Here is a 12,500-nt window from a genome sequence, read left to right on the forward strand (position 1 = left end):
CGTCCTCTCCGGCGTGACGCGGGACGAGGGCGCCTTCAACGCCAGAGGTGAGGGCCGGCGCCTGGCTCCGTCCTCGCAGCCACAAATGCCATTTCAATCATTTATAAAGACTTCCTTTCCCCGCATATGTTGCACAGCATTTCGCCACCTGGCGGTCGAACTTTGAAGTAAAAGGGAACCTCTTTCTCGCTTCCTCCTCAGCGTTCGTGGAGGACGGCGTCATGGACAGCATGATCCAGAACTTCAGCCTCGTGGGCCCCCCCGCCCTCGGCTTCGAGGCCTGGGACGACGACCCCGAGTACCTGGCCCGCCTGGCCTTCCACAGGTACCTGGGGCCCATGGAGTTCGACCTGACCAGGATCGACCCTCTCGTCAAGGTAAGACCAGCTGGGCATCGCCAGACGCCACGGGCCTGGTTTAGAAGTGGTCTTTGGAGCGACTGCGCCTCAGTGTCAGTACCTCGGCCTGACCCCGACCCTCCTCCCCCTCCCCCAGCTCCTCGGCGACAGCTTCTACAGCATGTGCCACGTGGAGGCCGTCGAGCACCACGCGCGCGACGCCGCCTTCGGCTTCCGCGCCTTCGCCTACGAGCTGCAGCACCGCGGGGAGCACGCCTTCTCCGACCTGTTCCGGGGGCCCTCGCCCGCGTGGAACCTGGCCTGTGAGGAGCCCTTCCTCGGGGACAAGAGGCTTTCCCGAATTTGTTGTGAATAAATGCAGGTTTGGATAAGGTTTCTTTGCCGTTTTCATTTTGCTCCGTCTCCACGTGACGGATTTAGCTCTGGCGGCGACCGACACAAAGGCTTCTCTCGCACACAGACGTGGGCGACTCGGACGACCTGCAGTACCTCTTCTCCTTCGATAAGCTCAACGTCAGCCTGACCAAGGAGGAGGACCTCTTCGTGTCCCGGATCATGGTGGATCTCTGGACCAACTTCGCCGCCACCGGGTGAGAGGAAACGCTTTCCAGGGATGTCCAAGGACGGGGGATTTGCGAGTCAGTCTCGGCAGCTGATGTGGCACACTACTGCACACCAGCTCTTTGGGGAAACAATGAGCTTCGTAATGTGCAAATATGTCGGCAAATGAATGCTAAAACGATCCACTAAACGATCTCCCTCGCAGGAACCCGACGCCCGACCTGTCCCTGGGCTTCAAGTGGACGCCGACCGAGGCCTCGAGCCTCTCCTACCTCGGCATCACCTCCGCCCCCGCCATGAAGGTCTACGACAGGGAGCAGGTACGGCGCTCGGGCCTCGAAATCAAATCGGGGGGGGGGGGGGACCGCGAGCACGCTAATGCGAGCCCATTCTTTTAGCAAGAAATCAGTGCCCAAAATTCCGCATTTTGTGCAAGTCAAAGCTAGATGAACAGCATACCATATACTTTGCAATGAATATTTTTTTCAGTAGAAACGGTTTGACATGCTGTCAAACAACACGCATAATGTTCGAGAGCAATATCCAAAAGCCTTCACATGCATTTCCACCTTTTCCCAGGACATCGAATTCTGGAGGAACCTGCCGAGGAAGATGAACAAGCTGCTGTACCCGGACCGCTTCTCGCAGGGCAGGAACTAGGACGCCAGGATGAGAGAGCCGCTGCTTCGGGTGTTTGAGGGATGTGCCTTTAATGCCCCAGCCCCAGCGCTTGAATAATTAGCACATATCTTGCATATGCATTGTATTACTTACCTTTTATCCGAAATTCATATTCATCTGCAAATTGTTTATACAAATATGTTGACATATATCTACAGAAGGTACACGCCGTTACAATGTGTGTATAAAATGTGTTAATGAACCACAAAAGAGGCATCGGTAAGCTCGCAGCATCATATACAGAGAGCATACCCTCCAAGATGGATAAAATAAATGCAGACATTAACAAAACACGAATAGTAATATAGAGGTCATCATCATCTCCAGCCGTCTACCACCAGCGAGTCTGTCTTGTACATCTGGTTCTCGGCCACACTAAAGAACTCAATTTTCTGATGCTGGAACCAAGCAGCACAGCAGGTTTGGTCCTCTGTGGAGAATTCTGGGGTTAATTACTACTTCATACCACACCTGTGGGAAATTTCCCGAACCAACCAGATGAGCACTATCATATTAATCTCTCCACAAGACCTGTTAATCATATTGGAGAACCGTTCAGACATAAGCAGCGGTCTCCAAGCGTCGATTGGCATAGGAATGGCATGGTGTTTATCTGTTCAGCCTCCTCTCTTCTTCCACTAATATCATTGTAATTTCAAATAAATGAAGTAAATAATATAGTAGAAACAATTCCACCACGCTTTATTTATCAATAATTGAAATCATACATACCGAATCCCAAAAAGGACAAGATATTAAGGTCAAAACAATTAATAAGCCGTTCGATCAGAAATATGGAGAAAGAAGACGAAAACACGCGTCTCTCTCGTACATCTTTCGAAAGTTGCATCTTCGAAAACTGTAAATTATTAACCTTTCCACTTCACAATCTTCTTCATAAAATTAACTTAATTATTTATAATTCACAATAAATTAGGCATATAGATTACATTGCCCATACAAAGTTTAAAATTTCTCACATCCTCTGTCCAGCTCGTTTATTCCCATGGATACCGAGTGCTTGTGCAAGTCGGATATCGCCAATAAATGAGCAGTGGGGCGTCTAGGTCAAGCTGTTGCAGGCACATGACACGCTGTGGGGGCCGCTATGTATCACAGAGATCCTTAATCATCCTACCAACTGCAAGAATGACTTGTATAAAGATTTGCAATTAATGAAGGCAGATCACTTATTGCACCCTCCCTGCTGACCACTACTTCAAAGTCATTGTTTTCCAAACCACCTGTTAACACTGCTCCTCTTCTTGGGACTCGACTGAGGTCCTCATAAGCTTGTCCATTCTCTTAAAAAGGAACGACTGATTTCACAAAGAAAGGAATTTGCTAAAAGATTGTCCCTACGTAATGCAGGGGGAAATTTCGATTTTCCCGTTTTCTGTAAAAACAAAAAAATGCCTTTGCCGACATTACTTCCAGATCACTCCTCTTATATGAACACAAGATCTGAACAACCATTGCTACACACTGATTTCAAAGTTCTCGCCCCAGACAGAAGGAAAGCTCTGTATCCAGTCTTTTAGCATGAATACATCTACTCTGGCCAAGAATTTATGCTGCGTCGAACACAGCGGTCAGGAATTATATATCAATGGGCATGCAATGTCAACAGATCGCTAGTGAGTGTTCAATAAAATGTATGTATAACATTCATTTCGCTGCAGTGCATGGGCTATAACTCCCACGGGCGTAAAGATAACAAAATCGGACCGTATATTTATCATATTATTCTAGACGTTTATTACACATACCTGGAAATGAAGAAGCAAACACGATCCCGATGTTTGTGGTTTACTTGACATTCTAAAGACGATGGTGTCCTTCGCTATGAACTAAAACAAACATTTCTCTTCGACATCTTTCCTAAATGGCACAGATATAGTGGTCAATAGGCCATGACAATTGTCCAAGAAATGAATATCTGCTTTGGGTATCACACGCCTCCTTAAGACTCCGTAAGACCCTTTTCACACGGTGCGGTTCGTCTTCACGCGGTTGCGGTTCGTTTGCGTTCGAGAAAAAATATCACTGGTTCACATTTTAAGTTTAGGATTCGGTCATTTTGCGTCTACTTGTTACTCCAACATGGCGCCCCAGAAATGCAGTAAAAAGTAGCTAACAGAAGTCGCATTGCTTTAGGTGCAGAAGAGAAGAGAGAAGAGCAGAGTTGTGTAAAGAGAAGTGTGTGGGTAGACGAGGGATTAGTGGAAAGGAGAAAATGAGGGGGATTTTTCACTTCCGTTAAAGAATTACATGTAGTAGTCTCAGATGTATTTGGGGATTTTCTTCCCTCGAAACAAAATAAAGTGGTCCTAGCTGGACTTAGGGATTTTTTTCCTCCAATAAGATGATGAATTAAAGTGGTCTAAGGTGGATTTGGGTGTTTGCAAGGTACTTTTCTTTACCGTACCGCCCTTTAATTAAATATATTCATGACCTTTTTTCCGGTTTCATCCTTTTCACATTGTTCTTGTCAACATCTGAACATCATCTACTTTTTTCCATTTTCTTTGCCACTTGTTTTGCGTCATCAAACTTTCCAGATGACGAAAGGTGTTGCTTCTACATAGCTCCATTCGGGCACACTGACTGCTCCCTGTCCTCTGTCCTCAATTATATTTGCCCATTCCACGTTCGTTTCAATTCATTACCTTTGAAATGAGATTAGATAGAATTAATAAACTCGATAAGAATTCAACTGTCTGTCTCTGCAATTTGTTTTTTATTTTCACTGTAGCTTCAGAATCAAAGCGTTTACCTATCGTCTCGGGTATTCTGCTGGTCTATGAGAGCAGCGTTGTCCAAACGCAGAATAGATCATAAGGGTACGCGAACAAACAAGGAACACACACGCCTCATATCTCACATTAAGTTGTATAAGTATTTTTCAAGCATTTTGTTATTAAATCATCTTTTTTGTTCGTATATTAAATTCTTATTTGTTGACCAACACGCCTGCAATGCAGTATTTTCATAATTAGTATATTATTTGCATTATCCTAAATAAAAGTTTGTTTAGCCATGGTGGACGGGGGGGGGGGGGTACGTAACAGTACAAGAAATTAATAAAGGGTACAATAGGCGAAAATGTTTGGACAACACTATTAGAGCGAGATTAGAATGCAAAATGCCCAAGACAACCGAGAAGACACAAGAATATAATTGCAGATTACTCGATTTCTGGAACTGACAAACTACCAAAAAGATTTATAACTACTATCATGTTTTTGTTGTTGTTGTTGTTGTTTTTGCATTCTGTTCCTCGCATTCGTGAATGCAGATTACATACTTACAGCACTTGGCATCGGGTTAAACGGCAAGAATAGTGAAGGGGGCATCTTTTCCCATCCAAATTCTGGTGAGCATTTAGGAAAAGCTTTTCTCAACGTACCCTCCATCACGACCTTAATTCGTATCAGGAACAAATCTTTCCGAGTGAAAACTTATTTATCGAGATCTTATTCTCCTTCGAAGAACAAGAATAATGCTCAAAAGAACCATTTTAGTTATCGTCTCTCACGTGCAAGGAGAGATTTCGAAAGCGCCCGAGGGAAGTTGACCCAAAAATTTTGAACAAATCAAAGACCTCTGGTTTTGTTAGCAGATAATTTCAACATTATATTTCCAACTTACATAGTTCTCTGCGTAAAGGTGCTTCAAAAGCCACGAGCAAAAGAGCAATGAAAGATCTTCTGTTGACATATGCAGGCTGAGAGGAACTGCTACCCCGGGTGCATTGTGGGTAAAAGAGAAATCAAAAGAATTCTTACTCTTCCTTGGTTCTCTTTCGTGGACTTAAGAATGACCGAGAAATAACCTTTGGCCAAGTGTTTATAAGGAGGAAGATTGTGTTATGCATCACATAATCAATAGAAATACAATATTTCTCATTATTCTTCCTTCATTTATGAGAGAGAACGTAGTGGTCGCAAAGTGCTGAAGGAAATTTTGCTAGCGGCTTGTCATTGTTCATAGGCCTATAAGAACATACCTTAAAGCCAAGCCACGTCTTCAAGGAATAGTCTATTGCAATTACGTAAATAAAGGTTGTAAGACTGGTGTGTATTTTCCCCTTATCCGAAAATGATATAGTCGGTTAGGTTAAGAATAGAACGGCCGATGTCGGGGACTCGCGGGCGTAGAGGCTTGGGAAAGGGTTGAGATTTTACGAGATGGTAAATGATGGTGATAATTTGATATCAAGTAATAACATGAGCATCGCTGTATTTTCTATTGACCATATTAAATACACACACACACACACACACACACACACACACACACACACACACACATATATATATATATATATATATATATATATATATATATATATATATATATATATATATATATATGTGTGTGTGTGTGTGTGTGTGTGCGTGTGTGTGTGTATGTGTGTGTGTGCGGGTGTGTGTGTGTGTGCGCGCGCGCGCGCGTGTGTGTGTGTGTGTATGTGTGTGCGTGTGTGTGTGTGTGTGTGTGTGTGCATGTGTGTGTGTGTGCGTGTGTGTGTGTGTGTGTGTGTGTGTGTGTGTGTGTGTGCGTGTGTGTGTGTGCGTGTGTGTGTGCGTGTGTGTGTGTGTGTGTGTGTGTGTGTGTGTGTGTGTGTGCGTGTGTGTGTGTATGCATATATATATATATATATATATATATATATATATATATATATATATATATATGTATGTATGTATGTATATGCTTATCCATATACATACCAGGAAGATCAAGCACCTTCACTAACTCGAGAGACGAACGAAACAACAAACAAACACACCACAAAGAATCCCTCACAGCGACCGATCCGATAATCAATGCTACGGAGATTTCTTTCGCTGATTACGCCTCGGAGGCAATTTTTATCTCTCGCTATCGGCTATCGGGCCTTCTTCTTATCTCACGGTGCAGGAGACGCAGCTGGCCCTCCGCCGCAGTTCTCCTCTAACCTCGGCGGGAGACGCACGGACTTCTCTCCTCTGTGGGATCGTGTGAGTGTGTGTTTACTGCGGCCGTGTTTATGGGTATGGATGGGTATATTCGTACTTGTAGAAGTATATGCAACTGTGTACGTACATACATATGTGTGTGTATTTATGTTTATTCAGTTCTCTATTTATCTATTTATTCGTGTAAGTGTATCTCTAAGATATGGCTAGTATGGTATGCTATTTTGAGTGATAATGGTGAAGTCAAGAGACAATAATAGAATGATCAAAAAGAAAGTAGTAATAATCCTTATGCTTTTGTACACACACATGCATGTATACCTGTGTATACATATAGATAGATAGATAGATAGATAGATAAATATATATACATATATTTTGTTTGTTCGAAAACTCGATTATTTTAAATTCTCATTGTGGATTTTCTTACATTCATTTTTATGTACACGTTACTGTGTTTGTATTCATATAGGCACCGATGTATACATTGGCCAATTAAATAACAAAATGGCGGCAGAAGCTACACATGCATACAATAATATGCATATAATTACAAGATAACAACTATACTATCAGGAAGGTCTAGAGAAACCCAGTATCTCGTAGCGTCTTTATGGATGGAGGTCAGACACGTGAAAAACGGTAGCGTGTCTCGGCAGCTTGGCTTGTGGGTTGGGCACGTGTCGAGGTCAGCTGGTCCGGGTGGCGTCGGGAGGTCAGAGCCGAACGAGGGGCACGCTCTCGCCGGTCATCCTGGGTCAACGCGGTCAAAGCAGCTGTGCTCCGGATATACGCATACATATAAAAATATATGTGTATATGTATGTACATAAATATATATACACATTATACACACAAACACACACATACACACACACACACACACACACACACACACACACACACATATATATATATATATATATATATATATATATATATATATATATGTGTGTGTGTGTGTGTGTGTGTGTGTGTGTGTGTGTGTGTGTGTGTGTGTGTGTGTATATATATATATATATATATATATATATATATATATATATATATATATATGTGTGTGTGTGTGTGTGTGTGTGTGTATGTGTGTATATATATACGTATATATCTACACACACACACATACCATGGGGTATATACATGTGCATAGTTCATGCTGAATGTAAAAAAATATGTTGTAAATGATAATGATAAAAAGGAGAAAGATAATAGAGATAAAACAGGAAACGGAGTGAGGAATAGAAGAGGAAAACGGAATTGAGGGATCAAACGAGAGAGAGAGAGAGAGAGAGAGAGAGAGGAAAAAATAAAGATATTAAAATCTAAACATGTGAAAACGGTATATGGATCTGCGATGAAATAAAAATGTATACAGTAAGTCCTCAGTCACTTGTATTATATATTCTTTTACACAACATTACATAAGGCGTTAGTAAATTAATAAAATTTTGAAAAATAATCATAAATTGATGTTTCTGGATTATGACACCATATCATTAGTCGAAATTATTACCTTATTATGAACGTAAATGTCACGCAATAAATCTGTAGAGAAAAAATATTACATTAGTAACGTAATGACAAATTTAAATGTAATAAAAGTCTAACGTTTACATGAAATCAACTATACCAGTTCGAAACGAAATTCAATATTCTTTTTTTTTCATTGATAACTGTAAGTACACTTGGTTGTAATGGGTCAAGGATGGCACACTAAAAGTAGACAAATCAAATTAATTCTTGCTATTATTATTATCATTATTGTTGCTGTTGTTGTTATTATTACTATTATTATTACTATTATTATTATTATTATTATTAGCATCATTATTATTATTATGCCATTAATTATTATTATTATGCCATTCATTATTATTATTATAATGATTATTATGCCATTATTATTATTATCATTATTATTATCATTATCATCATTATTATTATCATTATTATTATCATTATTATTATTATTATTATTATTATCATTATTATGATCATTATTATTATTATTATCATTATTATCATTATCATTATTATCATTATTATTATTATTATGATCATTATTATTATTATTGTTATTATTATTGTTGTTATTATCATTATTATTATCATTATTTTGTTTCATGGGCAGCAACTAAACAGCAGACTAGAAAAATGAAGTTAGCAGAAGCAGCAGTAAGAATTGCGGCTGTCGAAGTCCTGGTAAACAGCCTGCTACAGAATGCTCTAAAAATACGCGAAGAAAGCATGTATTTGAAGGAAATGCAGGAAATGCTTGAAAATTTATTGCAATCATTCAGTGTAGAAATAAAAATCTAAACAAAAAAAAACGAAGGAGAAATAATGAGGAATTGGAAATCAAGACGAGACGGGAGACAAATGGAAGCAAAGAATTGAAGTGAAAAAAGTCGAAAATAAGGTAAAGAAAAGTGTTGGAGATATTGTAAGTAATTTGAAAAGCAACCAAACTCGAATATAAATGACAGTTACATATGCCGATGCATCGAAAATAAACAGTAAATGAAATGGAAAAAATAAAGATAACCATGGAGTAGATGAAATGGAAAAAAATAAAGATAACCATGGAGTAATTGAAATGGAAAAAATAAAGATAACCATGGAGTAAATGAAATGGAAAAAATAAAGATAACCATGGAGTAAATGAAATGGAAAAAATAAAGATAACCATGGAGTAAATGAAATGGAAAAAATAAAGATAACCATGGAGTAAATGAAATGGAAAAAATAAAGATAACCATGGAGTAAATGATGAAATGGAAAAAATCAAGATAACCATGGAGTAAATGAAATGGAAAAAATAAAGATAACCATGGAGTAAATGAAATGGAAAAAATAAAGATAACCATGGAGTAAATGAAATGGAAAAAATAAAGATAACCATGGAGTAAATGAAATGGAAAAAATAAAGATAACCATGGAGTAAATGAAATGGAAAAAATAAAGATAACCATGGAGTAAATGAAATGGAAAAAATAAAGATAACCATGGAGTAAATGAAATGGAAAAAATAAAGATAACCATGGAGTAAATGAAATGGAAAAAATAAAGATAACCATGGAGTAAATGAAATGGAAAAAATAAAGATAACCATGGAGTAAATGAAATGGAAAAAATAAAGATAACCATGGAGTAAATGAAATGGAAAAAATAAAGATAACCATGGAGTAAATGAAATGGAAAAAATAAAGATAACCATGGAGTAAATGAAATGGAAAAAATAAAGATAACCATGGAGTAAATGAAATGGAAAAAATAAAGATAACCATGGAGTAGATGAAATGGAAAAAAATAAAGATAACCATGGAGTAATTGAAATGGAAAAAATAAAGATAACCATGGAGTAAATGAAATGGAAAAAATAAAGATAACCATGGAGTAAATGAAATGGAAAAAATAAAGATAACCATGGAGTAAATGAAATGGAAAAAATAAAGATAACCATGGAGTAAATGAAATGGAAAAAATAAAGATAACCATGGAGTAAATGAAATGGAAAAAATAAAGATAACCATGGAGTAAATGAAATGGAAAAAATAAAGATAACCATGGAGTAAATGATGAAATGGAAAAAATCAAGATAACCATGGAGTAAATGAAATGGAAAAAATAAAGATAACCATGGAGTAAATGAAATGGAAAAAATAAAGATAACCATGGAGTAAATGAAATGGAAAAAATAAAGATAACCATGGAGTAAATGAAATGGAAAAAATAAAGATAACCATGGAGTAAATGAAATGGAAAAAATAAAGATAACCATGGAGTAAATGAAATGGAAAAAATAAAGATAACCATGGAGTAAATGAAATGGAAAAAATAAAGATAACCATGGAGTAAATGAAATGGAAAAAATAAAGATAACCATGGAGTAAATGAAATGGAAAAAATAAAGATAACCATGGAGTAAATGAAATGGAAAAAATAAAGATAACCATGGAGTGCACAGGAAAAGATAAACAGCCTGTATGTTAAAATTAAGCAAGTCCGACCCAATGAAGTCTTCATACGGCCATTTATATACACAAAGAAAGGCATACCTGTCAGTCTAGACATGCATACGTACCTAATAGATAAATAAACGTATATCTGTCAGATAGATAGATAGATATGCATTTATTTCTGTGTAATTATTGGGCCTCGCACAATTTAACAAACTGACCGAAAGACACAACTTGCTGAGGTCAAGAAAAAATTATTTAAGACATCCTCGCTAACATGCGGAGACAACTGCAAATCTGACAGACGTAGACAAGGGCACAGTCATATTACGACATAAATAAAAAGCTGTAGAAGAAGGAATACAACGAAGCTGAATGCCAAAATCTCATAGTTCTAAATCCCAAAGTCTCGGAATAAATCATCATAGATCATACGATTATTCTTAAAAGGACAAGAAGCGCCCTTTCAAAGTGTCATTCATGAACAAACAAACGGTTTCTGATATCATAAAAAAAACTAAAGCCCTGACCACCCACGAATAATACAGAGAAAACATGAACAAAACATGAGAAAAACTACAGAAAAAATGGAAGACGTTAAAAACAATAACGAACAGAGGAAGAAGAAAACTTTGGCGGGTGAGAGGTCTCCAAGCAAAACAAATCTTCTATCGGAACTAAGATGCAGAGACAGACAGACATTACCCCTCCATTCAAAAGGAACACCGAAAGATTATCAAGAAAGTTTATTCAAATACAAATGGTTTATCCTCGAAGTTACTAAAACGAGACACAGCAACTAAAATGGAAAAAAAAACTAGTTGAAATATGCATCACTGAAACCAAGCTAGAAAATGGAAAGTTAGGACTCAGAGACGATAATTTCTTGGGGAAAAGGTAAATGGTAACAAAGGGTTAGTAATATTAACAGAAAATTGAATCATAAAAGAGGTTAGATAGGACCTCATAGCGGAATTAAAGACAATTGAGGAAGAAACAAATGGGGTAAACGATGATAATATCTGGGGAAAAAAGGTAAATGGTAACAGGGGTTAGTAATATTAACACGAGAATGGAATCATTATAAAGGAGATTAAACTGGACCTCATTGTGGAAGTAAAGGCAATTGAGGAAGAAACAAATAGGGTAAACATAAAAATAACCAGAGTGTACATTCGACCTCACTCATGGGCGCGATCACAAGAAAATTAAAGAACCCGGGAGAAGTGATGCAACTTTCGGAAACCAATGCAAAAAAAAAAAATAATAATAATAATAATAATAATAATAATAATAAAAAAAATAAATAAAAAAAAATCTTGCACTTGGGGATCTTGATAGCACCGTTGGCTGGGGGTAGTTTCGACCCCGGAGCACAATCAAGCCTCGTGGAGTGCGAGATCAAGAGAATTGCAGTTTGGTACCGTCGTCGAGGAAGAGTACGCGAATGAGTGCGTGTCTGAACCGCACTCCGGTGGACGAGGAGCCTCTCCTTCTGCCTCGCCCGCAGGAGGCTCACTGTCTCCGCGGCGTTGAAGTCTCACTATCTACTCGGCGTTGGAGTCTCCTTATCTACCCGGCGTTGAAGTCTCCATGTCGACTTGGCCTTGGACCTGGAGTCTCCTTATCTACTCGGCCTTGAACTCTCCTTATCTACTCAGCCTTGAAGTCTTCCTGTCTACTCGGCGTTGAACTCTCCTTATCTACTCAGCGTTGAAGACTCTCTATCTACTCGGCCTTGAACTCTCCTTATCTACTCGGCCTTGAACTCTCCTTATCTTCTCGCCCTTGAAGTTTTCCTGTCTACTCGGCCTTGAAGTCTTCCTGTCTACTTGGCCTTGAACTCTCCTTATCTACTCGGCCTTGAACTCTCCTTATCTACTCGGCCTTGAACTCTCCTTATCTACTCGGCCTTGAACTCTCCTTATCTACTCGGCCTTGAACTCTCCTTATCTACTCGGCCTTGAACTCTCCTT

General features: G+C 38.8%; 2 protein-coding genes across 2 annotated transcripts in view; both read left to right on the plus strand.

Annotated features, from left to right (window-relative positions):
- LOC113802559 (pyrethroid hydrolase Ces2a) overlaps positions 1-1,675 on the plus strand; it is a 4,425-nt gene extending 2,750 nt beyond the window's left edge. Inside the window, exons 7-12 of the mRNA XM_070118297.1 lie at positions 1-47; positions 202-377; positions 496-661; positions 820-949; positions 1,126-1,240; positions 1,500-1,675. The exon at positions 1-47 is cut by the window's left edge and continues 95 nt beyond it. Of these exons, the coding sequence (XP_069974398.1) occupies positions 1-47; positions 202-377; positions 496-661; positions 820-949; positions 1,126-1,240; positions 1,500-1,580 (715 nt within the window). The 3' untranslated portion in view covers positions 1,581-1,675. The remainder of the gene's footprint in view (positions 48-201; positions 378-495; positions 662-819; positions 950-1,125; positions 1,241-1,499) is intronic.
- A 4,892-nt stretch (positions 1,676-6,567) lies between these two features.
- Positions 6,568-12,500, plus strand: part of Pex5 (peroxin 5) — a 29,907-nt gene continuing 23,974 nt past the window's right edge. Inside the window, exon 1 of the mRNA XM_070117672.1 lies at positions 6,568-6,607. The gene's annotated coding sequence lies outside the window, so the exon portion shown is untranslated. The remainder of the gene's footprint in view (positions 6,608-12,500) is intronic.

Source organism: Penaeus vannamei, chromosome 41, assembly GCF_042767895.1.
Source record: "Penaeus vannamei isolate JL-2024 chromosome 41, ASM4276789v1, whole genome shotgun sequence".
Lineage (NCBI taxonomy): Eukaryota > Metazoa > Arthropoda > Malacostraca > Decapoda > Penaeidae > Penaeus > Penaeus vannamei.